Source organism: Phalacrocorax carbo, chromosome 6 (genome assembly GCF_963921805.1).
Source record: "Phalacrocorax carbo chromosome 6, bPhaCar2.1, whole genome shotgun sequence".
In the NCBI taxonomy this organism is placed as follows: domain Eukaryota; kingdom Metazoa; phylum Chordata; class Aves; order Suliformes; family Phalacrocoracidae; genus Phalacrocorax; species Phalacrocorax carbo.
Genome location: NC_087518.1, coordinates 32,032,631 through 32,055,325, shown reverse-complemented (window position 1 = coordinate 32,055,325; position 22,695 = coordinate 32,032,631). Strand labels below are relative to the sequence as shown.

Sequence of the window (22,695 nt, the reverse complement as noted above, 5' to 3'; positions counted from 1 at the left end):
GCAAGCTACATTTTAGAAGACACATGTAAATTAATCTGCAGTTATTTTCAAAGATAAGCTGTCACTGGAATAATACTTTTGCCAGAGAATCCGGAGCAGAGTTCCTCAAAGTTTTTAGAGGCAAAAACTTTTTTTTCCCCTGAAAGTACTGCAATTTCTGAAAAGTGTATTGAGGTTTTCTTCCTGGCATGAACCATTTATGTGCCTTTACACTCTTAATATTAGAGAGAGACAGTTATGAGCAGAACAGGAGATAACTCTTCAATTTTCAAAGCTGCTTCTAATTCAGGCTGCATTTGCACTATCAAGCGGGGGAAAAAGAAGAATCATACTATCCACTCTCTCCCCACTGTTGTCAAAGGAAAATTGAGCAAAGCATAGAGCAGCCAGTATCTCTTTCAATCCTGAGCCAACAGCATTCACGTTGCAACATGGGTTTGAAAATTACAAAAGGGGAAAAAAACGCAGAGGAACAATACCCACAATGGCTTGTCAGAATATTAGAGAGATTGCAGATTGTCAGAGCTCTGGAATTGGATACTGATAATTCATCAGAGGTCCTGCTCAGCTTCCAAGCATCAAAATGCACCTGCACGTGCTGGGGAATATATTTGCATTCATTGTTTCCTATCTGCTAATAAAGGGTAAGATTGGAGGGGTGAGTATCAAACTTAGTAGCTTTCCCTCACAGGTGCCAATGTTTCACCTGCCTTGCTGGACATTTCAACCAGAGAAAAAGAACATCCTATAAAAATAAAACTGCAAACCACTAAAACCTTTTATATTCCATGCCTCTGCACTAGCACGGCCTCTGCTACACAGAGCAGACAAAAACAGCACCACTCCCCTTTCACCTAATACCCTGCTGGCAAGAAATGTGGAGAAATAGCTGGTCCATCCAGCAATCTACAGGGTAACACAGCTTGCCACCACACTGCAGCTGGCATTCACAACATTTGCCGAATTCTTTATTTTCTCACCAGCCACGTGCAGTTCATTTAACCTCAGAGCCCTGGTAATGCTCAGTCCAATGCCTCAGCCTTCCCTTTTGAGGCAAGCAACTCAAATGCAGCTACTTTTAGCTATATGTGTAGCCCCTCAGTCTTCCAGCACTCCTTTTACAAACATACCTCCACCTCATGTTTATATCAGCACACGTGCCCCTGTCCAGTTAAACAGGAATCATAGCAACAAGGAAGGGAGTGAGGACTATTATTTGCAACAGTGGGCTACAAGAACTTTCTCCTCAAATGCCTTGCTACCTGCACCATCAATGAACATCTCTTGCTAGTTTAAGTTCTTCATTCATCTTCTGCTAAAGGTTTTCCTAAGAGGGTTAGAGGCACTGCACACCCAACACCAGGGGAGCGAAGACAAGTTCATCTCCGAGCCCTAATGGGAGCTGGACATCACCATTGTTGAAATTCCTTTGACATTTACACACACAGAGAAACTATTTCCCTCATGATTTTCTTTGCTGTTCCAAGCAAAAACTGGGCAGTTACAATTAATAACATGCTTGTTTTATAACAGAAACACACACACAAAAAAAAAAGAAAAAGACCGGCTAATCTTTGCTGGAAAGCAAAAAGCCATCCATCAAGGTTCCAGGAAAAGGACTGGTGTGGATTTTTTCTTTAGGGTAACCAGTGTTTATACCAACACAACACCCGAGTGAAATGGAGCAGGGGAGAAAAAGCAGCAAGTCTTATGAGATGATTACAAATGCTAACATCTGCTAAGCTACATCCACACTGTGAAATTACAAAAGTGAATTATTCTTTTCCAATGATATGTAATACCTTGATGTATTTATCCCTCCACAAGACTTAGCAAAAAGCTATGTATCTGCTGAAAACTGCACATCTGCATCACATTAACCAGTTTTTAAGTATCCCCACAAATAAGTAAGCATATATCTCATGCCCCGGATAAAAAAGCAAAAGCACCACTAATTGAAGAAAGATACAGCTAAGCCTTGAACTGAATCATTGCTAGTGGAAATTACAGAAAATCCCCACAAGGAAGAATGCAAAGGAAGAATACCCCAGAATGAGTAAAATGAGTAAGAACTGGGATGTTCCTTTAGCCAGCTGTGCAAGTGCTTAAGCAATAAGCACATGACATGCTGCTGGTCCCTTGCAAGGACAGGAGGCAAACGCAATGCCCTTCGAGTCACAGGGCTAACCAATTCAGTCATGAGTAATGAGAGCTCCAAGGAAATAGAGGCATTTCCTTCCCTTATCCTCCAGACACACACCTCCAGGGTCACAAAATGATTAACAACAGAGCTTAGTAAGGAAAGTACCTAAGAGTCACTTGTGTCATCTATCCTGGGTGTATGCAGAAGGCCGCGCAATCAGTCAGGTCCAAGCCTCCATCTACCAGTACTAAAAGCTGGCTAGTGTGCTTCCAACATTTCTCATGGAAGGCACTTCCTTTTGGAAGGGAATGAAAAAAAGCAACCTTCAAGCGGTGAACATAAAGTAGGTCACCAAGAAGCCACATCAATAAAGTCTGGAAACAAAACAGGGAGGGATACTGTGTCAGCTACAGAATCGAGTGGTTATTATAAATGGACATCAAAAGTACTGCTAGAACATTTCGACTGGTAAGCCATTTCATGGATGAAATATAAGTACACCTTAAGTGATGCACTATAGCTTTTCCTTTGTAAGTCTCCTGCAAAGCTACTACAGTTTTAAATATAATTGCATGCTTTTTAGACCTAACGCACGATAACCCTTCTGAACTCCAGCAACAGCAATCTTGACAGCAAAGATTTATGCTATTGGATATCAACCCCCCAAAACCCCTCACTCACCACAATTTTAAGCTTCATCCCGAAGTTATCTTAAAGCCATCTATGTACAGATTGATTTGTAAACAGATGTGGCGCTTATGTTCTACAACTGGACATATATGTCAGCCAAGAGATCTCACAGCATGGACAGTAGGCTAGCGGGCACCTCAGCTAATCCTTCAGAGCCGGCGAGCCTGCTGCCCAAGATCGTCAGCCTGAACACACAGAAAACTAAGGTCCGTTGGTCCACTCTCACCTTTCTTCCTAAAACATTAGTGAAACATCAAAGCTAATGTAATCCACAATCATAGCAAGTAGTTTCTCAGCAAGAAAGTAGTAGGTCAATTTAATTCTTGGCACTTGTTTATAGGAACACTTACCTACTCATATGGGAAACTACCTTAACTCCCTTTAGAGCACTTGATGCGACCTGGGCTGACGTGGTTTCAAACCCATTCGGAGAGAGAGTCGCAAGGAAAACAGTTACTACGTCTTGATAATAACAGCTCTTGCACTTCAGATTCTTCATATAGACAGGGCTTATATTTTTTAAAAATTGTTTAAGTCAGAATGTAGGGCTAAGGAGATAACCTCCTTATTTGCTTATGGATAATTCACAGTTGCTTAGTGGCTCATATATGTGAAAGTTGTATATGACTGGCTGCCTCCTCCTGCCGAGCACCAGGTTAAAGGCGCTCAGAGCGCTATTAAACCCAAATTACCTAAAATGGACAACTTGAGGTGAATGAAGCCAGGATCCAGATAACCTGGAGACACCAGGCTTGAGGTGAATGCTGCTCTCACACTAAACGTATGTTTACCATTGATAGCCATGCAGCGTTTTCAGGCAGTTTTCTATTTCCACCCTTTTCTATTTTTTAACACAGAAAAAGCAATGTGTTCTGACAAAGAAGTAGCAGAAAGCAAGTCCTGCCAGGATAGGGAAGATTAATGCCTTTTCATACCACTTAGCTGTTTAACTGTTATTACTGCATTCCTCTCAAATTTTTTTCCACCAAAGTTTCAGACATGTTTTCATTTCTACAGCATGCAAACTCCCCCTTTCCAGCGCTCGGCTGGAATCAAAAAAATATTTGTTTCTTTCTTATCATTCTTCTTTTCTCCTACACATTCATCATTTTGGTGAACAGAGGCTGTTTACTTCACATTCCCAACTTCCCTATTAGTAAGTTTAAAAAAAAAAATTAGAGCGGAAAATGCTTAACTTCCGTCTATAAAGCTTGTCTAGGCTTACAAAAAAAAAAGAGGCTTTCTTCCTTAATTTGATTTAATGGTTATAAATTGAGAAATTAGCAGCCACTGGAATCAAAGTGAGGACAGTTGAGTTTGAAGTGGCTCAGTTCGCACTGCTCTGCCACTACTTATAGATCTTGACATGAACAACCACAGGGGCTTCTTTAAGCAGAGGAGTCACCAGCTGAGGGCACATGAAGGAAAAGTGACATAAATATTTATGGCAAGACCATAAAACTTTTTTGCTACCTTACTATATGGGATATAAAACTCATTACCTCCAAGGAGTTTAAGCTATTTGAAAACTTCAGTGAGCAAGGCCTTAGCTAATGGAAGGACTAAGGAAGAGCCCCATGAAATCCATTCAACAGGGTGATTAATCACCCCACACCTCACTGACATCCTACACAAGCGCTGCCAGAAAGCAAGAAAGAGACCCCATAAGCCTATGCCGTCTAGAAGATAAATCTTCTCAAATCAAGTTTTAAAGGATATTGATTTTTTTTAAAAAATGTTTTTTTTAAACACCATATCCTTTCGCTATAGCTCTTTATTTCTGTTTTGGTGATAGCACTCCATTTTTCCTGATTTCTTATTTTCCAAAAGACCTATCAGCTATCCACCATCCTGAACAAAAAGATGGAAAATAATTGCAGAAATGTACCTCAAAATAGCAAATGCTCAGTATTATTTGATGAGGAAGTCTAATGATTTTCTAGCAAGTGTGAGCACACTGTGCTTTTGGTGTGTGATGTACATGTTCCAGTATACTCAAGCAAGCTCGGAAACCCAGCAATGGCAGAAGCTTGGCTGTATGGCCTGAGGTATAACCTCTAACATAAACGAAGATATTTTCAGGAAGCTTTTTGTCTCCTCTTCTTTCGTACTGCCTGCACTGCACTGTACTCCTGCACATCAAGATAAAATACCTAATACAGAAGACTATTATGGATCAGTCAACTCTCCCGGCAAAGCCAACAAAACAAAGGTGTTAGCCAGCAGCGCAGGGTCTCAAATGCCAAAGAAAGGATGTTAGAGCTTCAGGCGATTTAACCATTGCTCTATGGTTTTACGGTCTCAATCTGCAATATATCTTTCTCCCCTAGTCTACTCAAGCACCTGGCCCTGTCCACAAATTAGAAGATCAGCAGCAGCAGCTATCCAAACTCCTTCATACAAGCAGTCCAGCCTGCTATCACTGCAGTGAGACAAGCTGATTACATTTTGAAGGTCAGCAAAACTTTTACCTTTGGGTTTGGTTTTTTTTGTTTGGGTTTTTTTTGGGCGGGGGGGCACGTGGGAGGGAGTAAGCAGACATAACCACCTGAATTAAAGTTTTCCCTCTGAGAGCATCTTGCCTGCTGACCTACAGATCCAACAGCTAATAGGGTATTTGGGCAGATTATTAATAGTCACAAATGGATGCAAGTAAAGTAGCAGGCTTAAAGGTATCCCAAACCTGAAGCAGCACAACTCAAACTATGCAAGCAAAGCACTGTAGAGGTCTCAGGAGATCTCTCTTCTGTTGCCAAGTTTCTTGTATGCCCTTGGGCAAGTTATCTGACCTACTTGTGCCTTGTTTCTTCACCTTCCCAGCTCTCAGCAGCACTCTCAAATAAAACCATTAATGCTTTGGATGCACTCACATAGCAAAGAAATGAATGGTCCAAGTAAGTGAAACTGATCCTTCCTTCTTTTACCCCAATGGGCAGCACGGGAATTGCTAATAAAGCAGTCACCATTTGCCATGACAAAATGGTACACAAAACTGAAGCAAAGCAACCATTTAATTCCGTAAAGTGATTCAAAGCCTGGATTCAGCCCTCCCAGCCACTGCTACTTTCCACACATTTTCCTCAAACCTGAAATCCCTCATACTACACATTGTGCTGACTCGCACAGGATCTGTACCCTATCTTGTTGAGACGGGTATCAGTGTACTAAAGAGTCAGCTAAATGAGGGTGTGAATTACCTCTGCTTATCTCAAGCCAATCCACTGACTCAAGTAATGAGAAACTGAAGAAAGCAAGCAGGTTTTTAAGTCTGCCTGCCCTACAAGTGCCAACCATGAAAAAGAAATCCCTCCAGAGGTACCAATCCCATCCATAGTTCCTCCAAACCCGCCCTGGCAAAAGGAGATGTGTTTCCTAAGAGGAAAAAATGCAGTTACGCTGTTATATTCCATGTAGTCACTTTAAGTTCTTCTGTGAATGATATCCCAAAAAATGGACATCACATAAATTTCTAGTCTTTCCAACTTATTCAGGCTGAATATAAACACTGCTATTGTAAGGCTAGGGAACATCAGTCTTCTCGCAAGGGAGCTTGAAGCTGTTAAGGGTGCAAGTTGGCCCACTGCCATCCAGCGAGAGCTTATAGCCCCGCAGACCCCTTCTGCCTACTAAGAGCATTTCCTTCCTTTCCTTCTCACTTCCATGCCACTAAATACCTCGCAACTGATAAAACCACAAAGCTAGAGGTGCTGCATGCGGGCAATGCTAACTACTTCTCATCTGCTGAGATAATGCTCCCTCCAGTACTGGCCAACCCAGAAGTGCTCTGCTGGCTACCAGGCCTATGCAAAACCATCACTCGCAGGAGACAGGGCAGCGCAGCTCCAGACCTGCATTCCTCAAGCATTAAGCTTTGTCTAGAACACTGCTGAACTGTCTTTTGTACCTTTACAACAAAAAAACACCCTGAAAACAGACCTGACAAAACCTCTTCTCCTGAAGCCCCGGATCACAGTAGTAGGCATCCAATGTTCGTCATACATGGATAAAACCTAGGCAAAATGCTGCTTCTTTACTAGTTTCTCTGTCCTTATCAGAAACTTCACATCAAAATCCAAGTTCTCATCCTCTTTTCCAATATCCTATCTCCCAGTACCTTGCTTAAATTCCCTGCTACCCAGAGCATGAAAAGCACTCTCAGAATTAATGCTACAGTATCTATGGTCTACGTGAAAGAATTTTCTATGCCTTTGTCATGCCATCCAGACTGGGAATGGGACCGAGGTGAAGAGACTCTGCTGAACCCTTTGGACTGTTACATGAAAGCCTAACATTGGGAGGGGTTAAGTCTAAGAGATGGGTGATCATTTTTAGCTACAGGTTGCTAAACACTTCTCTTCCTCTCAACACAGTACTGATTTCCATTCCCACACCTCCTTGGAAGCAAGGACTAAACACACACAACCCCCTCCCATCTCATCATACTCTACCGTGTAATCCTCCATCCACTTCCAAATGCATTTGCCATTTTTCATCTTTGCTATTTCCTTTCTTCTTCAGTCCAGGCTACAAATTCCAAAAGGCAAGCAAAGCAGCCTGTCTGTAAAAAACCAAGCACATCTACCATGCAGTACTGCATAATAAAAAAAAAAAAAAGAATTATCTTAACACAGAGGAAAACAGGGCATTTTCAATTAAACCATTAATGTCCAAGAATGCAGACACAGCACTACAGGAAGGGAAAGGTGCCTGCAAGTTTTAATCAAGCCAGAAAGAGAGAAGCATACGCATTCTTATGCAAATCCACACCAGAAGCATTGCACATCTGCTGAAATGGGTGTCGTTTTCCCACAGTTTGCAGAATTAATGTGTTTAACTAAGTGCCTGCCAGTGCTTGCAGTGTAAGAGCTAATTTTTGATGGGGTATTCCCAGCTGTTAAAAAAAAAAAAAATCCCTTTAGATAATAAGGGACCTAAATCCAGGACTTGGTTTTACATTTACTTAGTGCAAGACCCCCTTTACCTCCAAGAGCTCATTACTTGCACTACTCCAACCTGCTTTATAATCAAAAATAATCCCAATTCTTGGATAAGAGCCTTTCTACAGTTTTGTGACCTTTTGAAACCCCATTAAAGAGAATTTACAAATGTTATTCCCTCCTGAACACTTTTATACAGGCTTTCTGAGATAGGGGGGTCAGAACACACACAGGACTTTATGAGAAGTCTGCAAACCAAAATGCAGTAATTTTTCTTTTCACTTGGTTGTTTTCGTTGCCGATACAAACTGCATTTCCACGATTACTATGTGCCTCTACAGAGGATTTAGAAAGAATTCAGATGAGAACTTAACTCCGTGACCTTGGGGCTAAGACGACGTATATACCAGAAAATGCTGAAATCTCAGCTTTTTTTATATAAAAATCCATAAGTATCAGTTGAAAGGAACCCATGATCTCATAATAAGTCAATGGGTCACAGTTATGCTCCTCTTATCTTCCCTTTTTTCCTACTGTTTAAAAATAGGAAACAGCACCACATGAAAATGTTCAGCCAGAGATAAATCGTGTGACTGAAATACCGGAGTCAGGAAACTGGTGTTTTAAAATAATGTCATCCTCATTTTCCCCAACACACTCTAGTATTGTTGATGCCTCCAAATATTTAAGTGACTTAATAAATTAGTAACCTAGGTAACACTTGCAACAACACAGCCAGCTGAAAGAGCCCAGCTAAAAACTCCAAAAAAAAATAATCAATTTACGTATAAATTAATGTCAATGTTCCTTAAAATGAGGAAGAGCAAACAGTTTTAACATCAAAGGGCTAATTCAGCAGTAAAGTTTGGGAGTAAAGCAACCAAGAAGAAAACAGGCTATATCCAGCCCTCAGCTGTACTCCACCACTGCAAATACACAGGAAAGCCAGCAGAGATTCAGTGGCTGCGGTAGCAGAGACAACTCATAATTCAGCCCCTACACACATGTAAGAATTCCCTGCAGTCAAAAAGAGCTATCAGAGGAGCTGTCAAACAGCAGGTATGAGCAGATCACCTGTAAGAGCACTTCAGTCGCTTCTTTTGCTACTTCCCTTGCTGGCAAGGGAAAGCGGTGTCTCTGCCCACAGCACACTTGTCCATTTTTAGTCTATAGCAAACAGTCGCTTAAAACCTTGTCTTTGATTAAACTCTATCTTTTACAATGGGGCACCAACTAGAAATCATTGCTATTTATCATCTTAACAAAATGAAAAAAAGCTTTATGCCTTCATTACTTAATGTTTGTAACGAATAGGCTGCCGCAGTACCTGAAGGCCACAATAAGGTCAGACACCGCTATCGCAGGCATTGTCCAAATACACTGGAAATTACATTTCCCAGCCCAACAAGGTTTATCTCCTTTTGTACCAACTTTCTAAGCGAGTTAAAAATAAACCTATTGATCAGAAGGGAAAGAAATGGTCATGAACACTGACCTTTTCTACTTTCCAACACAAGACTGACTGCCTGCACAGACATGCCATGCAGCTCTTCAGCTCCCTTCCAGCTTTCCAAGAGTCCCATTTGCACCTTCAGCTTATCTCACATTAAGTCCTTCACAACAGCAAACCGTCTCCTGCAATGAATCGCAGCTCTGTACACACTCAAATGCAGCATAGAAAGCCTAGCCCAGCTACACTACCTGCATGCATCTCAAGAAGAAAACTCTCTACAGCTAACAGTTGTCCCTCAACTATCAGACTGCCTCGCCGCTTCATTTTGTTACAAGGTTTTTTGGTTTTGTATTAAATACACCCTTCCCAGCTACCCCTTGTTATACAGCCTCCAGATTACTTTTTAACTGAGCTTCTAGAGAGGAGCGATAAGGCTCAGAAGTGGAGAGGACGCTATCCCCCAGCCTGTTTCGGGCAGCCTCGGGCATCCTTCAGCAGCTCCTGCACCACTGCAATGAAGATGCCGCCACCTGGTGGGATCTCCACCAGCTCGGGTGGAGGTCAGGGGGGCAGGCTGGACCTCGGGGAGGGGAGACTGTCCCCCGGGGAGAGTCGTGGCTTACACTCACCATCCTCCTGTGGACGTCTTGGAAAAATCTGGCCAGCAGCATGAGCAGACTGGAAGGAGAGGATGTACTGACAATGACAAGATGCTATTCGTTACCAAAGCCTGTTGGTGCTCATCCAAAGAGAGATGGTTTGGAAATAGATAGGCTTTGCATTTTTAGGTACAACTGCAAGCAGCGGGAGAAGGGGTGGGGCAGGGTGGGGGGGAAGGTAGCCATCAAGCTACCTACAAAGCCATAGCGAGGCAGGCTGTAAAGAACCAGAAAACTCTGAGAACAGAGTTGGAGTCATTGATGTAAGAGTTGAGCAAGGTAGACAACAGATTGCTGGAATGAGAAACTTGCAGAAATCGGGCCTTTGGACTGAATTTCACACAATTAGGAGATCCTTCCATTTAGTTATCAAGCCAAAGCTATTTTTAATCTCCACATGACACTATGTGCATTACCGTGGCTTCAGCCTTGAGCATGAGCCTAGTATTTTCTGAGGGCCAATACTTAAAAGCCTGGAACTCAGGTTTGAGACAGCCAAGAGATGCTCCTGTCTGGTTGCACAGGGTCTAGGGCTTTTTCTGGACTCAGAGCCAATGAAGCTCTGTCGGTAGATCAATATCCATGAAAAAGCATGGAGCCCTTCAAGTCTGTGTTTGAAGAGCCTTCTCTTTCTGCCAGAAGAAGGGGGGTGAGGAGGCTTATTCTGACAGTGAGGAATGTCTCCAGACTGCTCGCAGGATTAGAGGGCAAGGTCATGAAAATGTCCACGTCCAATCTACACTCGAGTTTGTACAACTACTATCGCCTTTTAGCACCACTGCTAAAGGAGAAAGCCCCACAACAGCTATGTCCAGTCACGGGATGAACAATCAAGAAAGAACAGCCTTTTTTCCCTACACTGTTTTCTACATATTTCAGCAACTCCTAGTTTGAAATTAATCATTTTAGCACACAAGCGTTTGCAGTGAGCTTAGAGCAGGCACACGAGAAACTAATTTGACAACCACCGTTACAGAAGTTTAAAACCTGTTTAGACACAGACTGTAAGTCAGGCAAAATCCAATTCTGCCCCCATCACATGCAACATTTAACATCAATGCTGCGATGCTAGCTTTATAATTCATTGCTACAAAATCCATGGATGTTCAGTCAGCCACACCAGGCAATATAATTGCCCTGTTTTCACAGTTAGCACTGAGAATGCTGTAAATTCAGTTATTCTCCTGTCTCCTCCCCCAAAAATCTCTTTCAAAGAGCAGAGAAAAAGACCTTGAAACACTGGTGGACGCTTTCAAAGGTCAGTTATCCCTTTTACAGAGAGAAAAAAAAAAAACCACCACCAAACACATAGCATTAATCCAGGCAAGATGATCTCTTCCCTCCTACCCATTACACACATGCCATGAGTCTGAAAGGAAGCCATCATCCAGAACACATGTTGATACATATTTTACAGAAGTGTTAGTTGTGTGTCAAAACTAGTTCTTGGAAACATCATCTAACAACACTCACGTGATTTGTGTTTCACGAGCAATTAAACCTATCACTCTGACAAGCAAAATTTGCTGTTCCTGTTCACTATTCAAACATGAGGTTAGAGGAAACTGACTACATTACATACTCTGTCCTTCAGTAAGGAAATAGTATTTCCATGGTTTGATAACGTCCTTGCTAATTCAGTTAACCAGAAGCTGTCGAACCTCTAGAACACAGAATGAGAAAACTACACTCGAACTACTGCAGTAACGCAGGAAATGCAAAAATAACCAGACTATTATTTAGATCTCATAGTGAAGTTAGACGAGACCTCAGTGTCACACTGAAATCACATCCCAGACATTGTAAAGTCCTACTATATTCACGTCACTGTCATACTGCTGGCAAGCCACAGAGACCAGTAATGACGGTACTTTACTACTAAATTCCTTTCTCTTGTGCTAACAGCCGAAGTTTTACAGGCACTGCAAACTGACCAGCTCCCCTCATGCCAGTAATTACCTCCTTGGATAGAGACAAAGTGGATGGCACAACACTGCAGAACAGAGATGTGCAGAAATCAACAGTCGTCCTTAAGCAGCTGCTGAACTCCTTTTCTTTAGAATAAGAGTTTCGATTACTTGAGCCACTGTTCAGTCAGTCACCTTTCATTTGGAACAACTCCCCAATGCAGCAGTCCACGTTCATAAAGACATGTGGAAAAGAGATGCTATGACATCAAAAGCTGCATTTCTTGCCACACTAGAAAATGCTTCTCCACTTTTCATATGTTAGATATTCCTTCCCTCCCCCAGCCATTCATGGTGAAATAATTAGTGTTAGTGTCCTCATTCTTTATCAGACAATACAGACAATAAGGCTAAGCTTTCTGCTCCTGCTTTCTTTTGCTATGCTACTATGGTTCCTCAAATAACTGTGCAAGGCTTTACTTTTAATCCTATAAATAACACTTGTCACTCATAGGTTTGTAACCCATATTTAGTTGTGCACAAACATGGCAGAGTTTCAGCTTGATTCATTGTCCGCAAACTTCTCCAGATGTGTTCATGCAAGAAAAAAAGGCTAATAAGCCGGAGAATACAAATACTAGCTAATCCGATTGCAGTTTCATAAGGAAGGAGAGAAGACACTACCACATTAGGGCGAGAGATAACGAGTTGTTTTTAAACACAGACTATGCATAATTAGTTATTGTCCTTGGGCTACAAGATGCATCTTTACATGCTTGAAGTCTATGCTGATTTTTATAGCCTGTGAGCTAGCTGCTCTGTCACAGGGAATTTTTTCCTATTTATCTACATGCTAGTGTCAGGCTACAAACACATCACAACATATGACGTGACTTTATCAACAAGCAATGTTTTTCGCTGTGGCTAATTTTGAAACCACATTCCTGCTTCCACTCACAGAAGATGTAACCTTGGGTAACAACCAGATAGGCTGGTGCCAGACATCCTCTTCTTAAGTGCATTCTCATTTTACCTTTGGAAAGTATTCTACACAAACAAACAATTTGAAGGCAATCTGCTTTCTTTGGAGCTCCCCCTGACAACAGAGAGATTTTTTTAGAAGGCTGCGCTTTACAGTCTCAGCATTAGACTAAGAGTAACAAAAGAAAGCCACGCAAGAAGCAGCCAGCTAGACACAGTGGAAACTACTAAAAATCCCAAACTTCTATTACAATTAATTGTGCTAAGTATAACTTTGCACATTGATGCACCAGACAGAAAGCAGACAGACAACCTCGTCCCACTGCACCAGCTTTTCAAGCTTCCAAAATAAACACAACAGACTGTGCTCTCCAGAAAACCTGCAGCCTGATCTTCCTCATTTGGTATGTGCAGAGGCTAACGCTGGTGGTACTCCCAATAATTAACGGCCATCAGCCAAGAAATTCAGCAGAGTTCTTGTAGATAACTTATTTATGTCATCTTTGTGTTTCAGGAATAATGCAACCAGTAACAGTTCAATGATATGGGCCACAGAGAGCATTTGCTTCTAGTTTTACAGACCAGTGAAAACCTGGAGAATCACTTTGGGATTCAGGCCAGGGGAAGAAGATGACGGGGACAACCAGCAGCATGGCAGGATCTGATGTAAACAGAACAGTAAATGAAGATCAGTAAAAGGAAGTGTTTTTATAGGTTCTTCATAATATTAGGCACGGTAACATAGTAACTATACGTTCAAACATCACAACCGCTGTCTTTTCAAGGATGGACGGTCAAATTTGTTACAGGAGGAAAAACGAGATGCTGTCTGCAGTGATCTTTACTCTGCAACGTGGGAGTAATTATCGTTAGATTACCAAGACAAACAAGAGGGAAAGACAAGGAAAAGATAAAACAGAATTTCCACTATTTAGGTGCTGATCGAGAGATTAAGCCTGACTGCATTTCAGCTGGGAGCCTAAACAAACCAGAGCCCGGTCACATAAATCAAGCTAATTTTAAAAGGTTACATACCAGGGAGAGTTTGAGAAAGAAGGGGAAACAACGCCGGGTCCTGCACCCTGGCCAAACTGCTAAAGATTTTTAACATCCTTTTTAGAAATAATAAAGGTGACAATCTAACAGACACCAGTAAGTCTGGGGCGCGGGGACCCCCGGTATCAGCACCTCCCAGGCCTTTAGTACCTCATTAATACCCACCAGAGCCGGCGCAGCCCCGCGTGCACTCGCATCCTGTACTTGACTCCCGGCGACACAAAAGGTTTAGATGCGGATCCCCGCCCGGTAACACCGCGGCATCCCCCCACCACCACCGCCCCGCGGGTGCGGGCCCCCGCTTAACGCCGGGGCACCCCGCATACCAGCCTGAGGGGGGACCGGCGGGAAAGGGGCTGCCGAGGGGAAGATACGGGGTGCGGCTGAACGCGGGGCTCCCGTCGCTGGGAAAACGGGCGGGGTGGGGGGGGGGGGGAGATTAAGGAGACTCGGGGAGCTTCGGCAGCAGGGGAAAGCGGGGTGTGTGTGTGGACAAAAAGTTCGGGCCGGGAAGTTTTCCGCCGCTCCCAACCTGCCGCCGCAGCCGGCAACGGGCCCCGGCCCGCTCGCCCCCCCCTCCCCGCCCGGCCCTGCGCGGGGCCCGGTCCCGGTCCCGCCGCCCCCCTCTCACCATAGACGCGGACCCAGCCCTGCTGCTGGCAGACCGACTCCAGCAGGACGCGGTCCAGAGAGCCGCCCGCCGCCTCCAGCTCCTCCGAACCCAGCTCCGGCTCCGCGAACGCCTCTGCCGCCCAGGCCGCCGGCTCGCCCGCCGCCGCGGGGGGCGCCTCCATGCTGAGGGACCGGGGGGGGGACGACGACGAGGCGCCGCCGCCCGGCCGGCCGCGCCGCGCCTCGTTTCGCCTCAGTGCGCGCCGCGGCGCGGCTCCATCCCTCCCTCCCTCCTTCCCTTTCCTTCCCTTCCCCGCCCCCTGCGTCAGCGCGGGAGGAGGCGGCGGCCGCTGCCCGCCCGCTCCAGCGCCCGGCGGCCCCGGCCCCGCCGCTCCCTCCGCGCCGGCGGCATCCCGGGCGAACAGGCGCGAGCAGTGGCGGGCCGAGCGCCCGGGGCAAGCGCTGGACGGCGGGGTTCGGCCAGGCCAGAGTAATCGCCCGCCGAGGCAGCGAGCCGAGACCCCTCCGTCCCTACCCTGAGGGAGAGGAGGGCGGCGGGAGATGGCGGGCAGCGCTGGGGCGGCCGCGGCCCTTCCTCTCTCTCAGGGGGTGCGGGTAGTGCTCCCCCCCGGGCCCCGCATCCCCACGCTGCGCCCGTCTACTGCTCGGGACTACGGAGGCTTCTTGTCGTGTCCCCCGAGGGGGTTTATCCCGGCCCCCGAGGGAGTTCAAAATGGCCCCCGGGGGGTTTCCCCTCAGGCCCGGCAGGAGCCAGCCCGCCAGGGGAGGCGGGAAAGGCGGCTGGGAGCGGAGCTTGTGGCTTGGCAGAAGCATCCCAAAGAAGTAAAAATGGGGATAAGCCCGCGGGGGGATCTGCGGGGGGGGTCTGTGCTGAATGCATCTCGCAGCGTCCCTCCCTCTGACCTGCTAGTAGCAAGACAGGAATCTGAAAATGATGGGTGTAGACTCAAAAAGCTGTACGAGATGGGGTTCCCCGGGTTTCTGGAGTGAAGACCTTTTGTCAGCGTTCACATCGCGCTTCAGGAGCATGCCTAGTCGAGTCCGTTAAATCTTTCATGCACTACACAGTCCCTTTCTTTCAGGCACATGGGAGGGAGGTGTGCTGGGGAGAAAAGAAGACAGCTAGCTTGATCATTTCATTTAGGGGATTGCGGGTTCATTTCCTGAATGCCTATTTGCTGATCACCCTGATTACACAAGGTTTTAATTTTCCCGTTGCTTAAAGTTCCCATTGCTTAAGGCGTATGTGCTTAAAAATCCAAAATAAAATGTCTGTAAGCATAGTGTGCGTCCCACAGTGTCTTTTAAATCACAGTATTGTAACTTGAATTTTCAGGGAGGGTGGGCAAAGCTTGCATCAGGTTCCTTCCCTGTAATCTCTTGGCCTCTCCATGACCAATATGAACTGGGTAAATTCATCCAAGCACGTAGATTCAGTGATTATCTCCATGGTGCACAGAGGATTTAGCTAATCAGCCATCTCCACATTTCTCACTGAAATCTAAAGCTTAGCACGGCTGTCTCTGTACACAACTTCTGCATTAGTATAAAGGGACTAACAATTTTTTCTTTATTGAAATAGCTGTCGAATTAGTGTGGACCTATAGCAGTTATACTGCCGTAGAGCTGCTTTAAACTACATACAGCTCCCCCACTTTCTGACCATGCTTTATGCCACCTTGTTTTATTTTGCACTACAACAGAATAAGCAGGTTCACATAGTGAGTTACTGCAGCTTGACTGAAGAGCAGTGACTTCCCTCTGAAAGAGCCATAACTCTCTAATCTCTGCAGCTTGGCAGGTTGTGATCAGCTGCCCAAACCTGAAGGTTTGTCTTAGGAGTTCCCACAAGTTCCTCTTGGGAGCTGGGGACTTGCAAAGTGGCAGCGAACGATGCCCTCCTGATCCAACTGGATTGGAGTACCCTCATACTGGTATAGTTGCGTCTGTGATGGAAGATGTATTAACTATTTCAATGGAGGAAAAAAAAGTCCTGCCAGCCCTATGATTAATTGATGAAACCTCATTTCCTGTGGGTTTGTGCCTCATCCTTCACTGAGAGCTTGACCTGAATAGTGCCCTACAATTGGCTCATTCTCCATCTGGTTGGGAGCCCTGTTTTCTGAAATGGGATGCGTTCGCATTGCAGTTTTTCCATTGTATGGTGGGAGTATGTGCCCTGCTGCAATTTCCAAGCTGAGTTTAAAAACAAAGAAACCTCCTTCTCCAAAATGTTTGGTTGTCTGGCGATTGGCAGGACTGGTGTAGCCCAGTTTCTTACAGATCCACACCTCAGCATAGGTCACCTGGTATCTAGTAGAGGGTGGACACCATCCATGGAAGGCTTGTAGGATTGCTCTGCTTTACCTTGATGCCAGTTTTCATTATTCCTGCAGGGATTTAATTAGCTCTTGGACCTTCATCCCTCTGTTTTCTTTGTTTGAAACAGACCAGTAAGTTCAATGCTTCTTGAGGTTGTAGGAGGTGAAACCCAGGATCAGGAGAAAAGAGAGATCCTGTAAGCTTGATGGTGTCAGCCTCAATTCTCTGGGAAATAAGGATTTTAAAATTACCCCTATAACCAATAAGAGTTAAACCAGGGTGCAGTCTGGCGAGGATTCCTCCTTCTACCACTGGGACAGGCACAGGGCGATTCTGCACAGTTCTGCACAGAGGCAGCACAGCAGGGACACCCGGTAACCTCTCTTTGTTCCTTCCCACCCAAAACAGGCTCTGCATCCTAATTTCCAAAGGACTGGGAGCTAAGAGCATGTGGGCTACTCCTTCCAGAGCAGGGATCGGCATAAACTGCCACAATAATATCGTAAAGCAGTAGGAAAACCAATTTTTCCCTCCTACATTTTTTCTGCCCTTGCTCGCTCCCACTACTGCTGATAATACGACAACATACGTATTCTCCAAGCTTATCACTTAGTGGTCACAATCGAATAAACTTTTCAAGGTTTTCCCCTCCTACTGTCCCTGCAGCCCCCTTCTCGCTGTCAGCCTCCCAGAGACTTCTCCATCCCTCACACAAATCTGGGGTCATTACCTGCCGCAGCTGCAGGGAGCTTGCACAAGCAGCGGCAGAGGGAAAAGGGGATGAAGCTGCACTGAGAAAGAGAAGAAGAGCTGGTGCGTTGCAAGGGAAGGATGTGGCTGCTGAGTTACTGCCAAGAGGGGAATAGTGGAGTTTTAAAAAGCTGCCACACAGTTCTGGGACAACAATTACACAGGGGCGGCGAGCAAGACACCAGCAACTGGTTCCCGTCAAGTGAGGACCAGTTGTATCTGCAAGTATGATGAAGCAAGGTCTGGAACAACTGGATAGTGAGGTTTCTGAAATTCACACGGTAGCAGAAAGCAAAATCCATTCTCCTGCCTTTATTTGTGGGGTTTGGTGCAATATAAACAATAATATAGAGCAGGGATGACTAAAATAGGAAGGCTGGTTTTGCAGGCATGACAGTAGCAAAAATAGACATATTTTATAAATAAAGATGTCTTGGAAACCAGAGACTCCCCAGTTTCATGCTCATCAACTCAGCTGTTCTGGCTGGGGTTCTGCTCCTCCAGTCGCGCACAGGGGATTTGTGCAAGCGTAAATGAGCAGTGATAGAAGCACATGCATGAAATTCCCTTTGTGTAAAGCAGCCCCATTAGTTGATCTACTCATGGCCGTCACGTTAACCCACAGGCTCTAGTTAAATTAGGGCTGGAGGTTTGCTCAGAATAGGTTAAGTCAAAGCATTTGATGGGAGCTGCATATGTATTTCCATTAAGCCAAAAATGGTAGAAGAAATTGAACTACATCAGTCTGGCTTGAGAAGATAAAGCTTTTGAGCTGACCTTCTTCCAGGAGAATGAATTTGCATCTTCAGGAGTGAGCAAGTCTCACTTCAGTGATCTTACCTCAAAAGAAAAGCAATAACAGAATGAGAAGAGACATGGAGGAGGGTGGTAAGGACAGTGGAAGTGATGTGATAGATACCAGATGAGGAGGAAAGACTAGAAAAATGAAGAGACTCCAGTTTGGAAGAACAAACCCTTGGGGCAAGTGAAGACACAGAAGTCTGAAGAGGTCAGAGAGGTCTGGTATGGACCTAGAATTATTTTTCCCTGTTCCTCATAGCACAAGAGTGAAGGAGCATGGAGAAAAATGTTCAGGAGTTGGGTCTAAAGCAGACAAAAGGAAGTACTTTTTCACACAACACATAATTACATTGTGGAACTTATTGCCACAGGATGTCATGGAGGCCAGAAGTATAAATGAATTCCAAAAAAAGGATTCGACAAATTCTTGCAACCTCCGGCTCAGGAAGTCTCTCAACTGCTGATTACCAGGAGCCAGGAGGGTATGCCGGAGGAAGGATCACTTTATACTCTCCCTCTTCCGATATCCCTTCCTAAGCATCTGCAGCTGGCCATGGCCAGGCGCTGGTTATTACCCAAGGTGAACATTTATTCTAAGCCAGCCTGGCAATGCTTATATCCTCCCGGTAACTCCCTATGGATGGAGCCTTAGGGACCAGATGCGTCTCCTGGCCAGCTACAGGACTGAACCCTAATTTTGTTACCTCCAGCCCAATGTGGTCCCAGTGAAGTCCATTGTGGCCACTCTGTGCTGATTTAGGCTGGTGTAATTGAGGCCAGATTGAGCCCTGAAACCTTCAGAGACACTCTTCCGTTTTCCCTGCCCTGGGATTAAGCACTGAAATCTCTGTGCTAAAACCCTCTTTGAACAGGGATGGCAGATAATGCACAAACTGATTAAAAAAAACCAGCACTGAGGAAAGTTAAATATTAAAGAGCCAAGGCCCACTTTTAACTGCTGCTGCCGTCCCTCCTTCATCTCATGCCAACTGCCTCCAGGATACATATGCTGACACTGAATTTCTACCTCACAAAAGCGGCCGCAGCATGGGCTTTAAACTCAGGCCGTTAATGCTGGGATAGGAAGCAGAAAAAAATAGAACAAAGGCAGTGAGGGGCTCCTCCAGCTTGCACCCACTCTGACCGTGCCCGATCAGTCCCTGCGGCATCGCAGGGTGGCTGCCCCGGCACCCCCTGCCCCAGCGAGGCATTTTCCTCCTCCATTGTTTCCTTTGATTTCCCAACATCAGTAGGTCTAAAATATTTTGCTGCCTGCTTAGCCCTGTTGTAACCAAGCTATAATTTTCTCTAGCAGAGAAGAGGGATTTTGGAGAAACATCTGGTCTCATTTCATCAGGATAACAGCTCTGTCTCTATTTATACACATGCCAGGATTGTTGTAGCTCTCAGCTGTTCTTCTCTTGACATCTCCTTTCAAGCCCCTGCGTCCCACTCCGTTGGGGCAGGCGGCGGGTCAAGGCCAGCATGCTGCAACGTGAAACAGAAACTGGTCCTAAAAATGGGGACTTGTGAGAACTTGTCCTCTCAACACTTGGCGCTCACTGTCTTTCAGGATTGTAACAATGTGCCTGGATGGACAGGGTGCTCCTGGCCTTCCATCCTGGTGGCGATAAAACAGGGAAAACATGTTCAACTGGGGATAGCAAGTTGCTCAGTAATCCCAGAGATTTTGCTGCTTTGGGGATCAGGCCTGCAATGAGCCAACCTCATTGGTCTGAACAAGCCGACCTCGATAGTCTGAATTTTCTTCTGAAATCACAACGTGGATTTTGGAGGAAAATTCAGACCATTGAGAAGAGACCGGCTGGCCCCGGCTCTTCTCTACAAGGTGTTAAGAAATAAGCTGTGACCCTGCAGAGACATGGGAGGGTCAGAGTCTCTGCTTGGGAAGGCGGCATGTCCTACTTAATTCACCACAGTGGGAAAAATCTGCTCTGCTGCTTCCACTCCAGCGCTCACAAGACATCACATCTCATTCGGCATGTTGAAAAAACCCTCAAGTCAAATGGCCAAGTACCTGGAAAATTACCAGACCGCACATTCAGCAGCACAAGTTGCAGTATAAAATGAACACTCATCTCCTGAATGATGATGGTGTGTAGGTCGGCATTAATCATCTCGAGAAAGTCTACTCCACTGCCCTGCTTTTCCCTCAAAGGGGTTGTTCCTCTCCTCCCATCCCAATCCACTTCTAGCCCTGCATGCCCCCAAAACACAGCTATTTTAGCATCACTCCCTCTCCTCGTTTCAGGAGATCTGGACTGTTTATTAATTATTTTCTGATACAGAGCTACAAAAGGAGGAGCCACTCGGAGGCACAGATTTTTGTAACCCAAATAAGACCAGCATTTTCAGGTGCTACTACTGATTGTGCTGAGGTTGCAAAATCCCTGGAGCTGAATTGAATTCCACCCTACGTTTGTACTGTCTGATGGGATCCTGCCCCTTCAATATGCTACTTCAAAATATTATTCTCAGCAGTGACCTGATGTTGGGTAGATCAATACCTGTTTACTCAGCTCGTGTCTAATTTTCATATGCACTTGGTAATCCACGTCTACCTGAATGCAACAGCAAGGGCCACTTGCTGCCTATTGCATGACCAGAGAGAAACATGCACCCTTCCTGAAACACCACCCTTTAGGAGCAACTCTTGAGGAAGGAAATATGACTCAGTCTTGGGAGAACATGGCCCAGATATAAACCCTGGTGATTCTGTGGACGCTTTGGGGTGGAGAGGTAACCATTTGAGCCCTTGTAAGCTCTTCACTTCCAGGAGTCTCCTGTTTGGGAAACTTTTTTTTCCCCCTCATTTAAGTCAGTCCCTTTGCAGCACATTGAGTATCTTTGCAAAACGTGTCGGAAGTGCACCAAACTGGCCGATTTCTCTCTAATTGCTGAGAAATGTTCTCTCACCCTGAGCAAAACTACTCAAAGGAGACTAAAGGAGCAGCCTGAGGTAACAACAGCTTATCCTGCCAATGGGATGCTCGTATGGTGAAATCTTTGTCTCTTTGTCTTTGTCCCATCCCCTTTATGAAAAGCAAATGTGAAGGCATGTGCAACGCTGACATTTCTTTCCCTCCCATGGAATTTGGGGAGGAAGGGAATGAAGAAAGGCTCATGCTGGAATACAAAGTTCTGATTTTGTATATCTTTTCTTTGGGCCCTGGGGTGTGAGGATTGGATGCAAAGCTTGAGGAATGGCTGAATGTGGCCTTGCTGCGGTAAATGAAGTCTGACTAAAGGCACTCACAAGTCGGTGCAGGGTCCTTGTTAAAGAAAGTAGAGGTTCCTCTCTCTCTGCTGGACATGCTCAAATCCTCTGCTCTGGCAACATGTCCCTCAACCTTGCACGTCAGGAATATCCAGATGCAAAAAAATCCTTCAGCTTGTCAAAGGCAGTCAGTTTTAAAGCCCAAATGACATTTTTTTCCTTTTTAAGAGTGGCTGCCTGTCTGTTGCTGCCCCTACTTTACAACAAAACAACCAGCCTCCAGCAACCTTCAGAACGGATCTGTAAAATTCTGCAACTGACTCTAACAAGCAAAGGCAAGACTGTGACAAAGTTGCTGGCCTTCTCTTCATGGGCTGGATCATCTTCAGGGAGTGCAGGACTGTAATTTAAAAATGTAGCCTTTGAACTGGTCCTTTTTTTGTGATAAAACTGGTCCCCAGGACATTGCGGAGGTGAGGACAGCAGATGCTGTGATGAGGCAGTGCAGAGGGGGCTGTAGGATGGACATGGGGCCAGTGAAAGGGTACATTTACTGGACTGTGCTCAGCCAAAAAGGTTTGGGTTTTATCTTTGGGCAAGAAATAAGGCCAACAAGGAAGGAATTATTTGTTTGCCCCCATTTTTCTTGTCAAACTCCAGGTTAGATGACTTGGCTTAAACTTTAAGAAAAGAATAATTACTACATTTATCTACATCTCTAGGAACACAGGCTTCTTCTTCTGGGCTGCTTATATTAATTTATCCAGCTTCTTTCTGCTATATTTTTGTTCTGTGTTGCCCAAACAGATGGGTTCCCTTCCTTTGCTATTGTGAGCAGACAGATGCAAATAAATAGGTGCTTCTGCTCTGTTGTGTGGTTACCTAGAGAGGCTGTTGTTTGCAAACAAAGGCTCTACCAGGACACAAATAGCCTAGTTTGGCGTAGCCTGGAGATGCACTTCATTAAAAATACTGCCGTGGGGTCCCCCATGCTGCCTTTCAATGTTTATTATTGGAGCCGAGTGCAGCTGCAGTGGCAGCATCCACCAAAGCAGAACTGATCAAGAGTGCTGTAAGATGCTGACATTTCAGAGGAAAGGAGGAGCAAAATGTATAAGCTCTCCT

General features: G+C 45.2%; 1 protein-coding gene across 2 annotated transcripts in view; it reads right to left on the bottom strand.

The window, feature by feature from the left end:
• Positions 1 to 14,855, bottom strand: part of RASAL2 (RAS protein activator like 2) — a 191,748-nt gene extending 176,893 nt beyond the window's left edge. For both annotated transcript variants that reach the window (XM_064454460.1, XM_064454461.1), the window contains exon 1: positions 14,458 to 14,855. In XM_064454460.1, the coding sequence (XP_064310530.1) occupies positions 14,458 to 14,620 (163 nt within the window). In that variant the 5' untranslated portion in view covers positions 14,621 to 14,855. The remainder of the gene's footprint in view (positions 1 to 14,457) is intronic.
• Between the last annotated feature and the right edge of the window lie 7,840 nt (positions 14,856 to 22,695).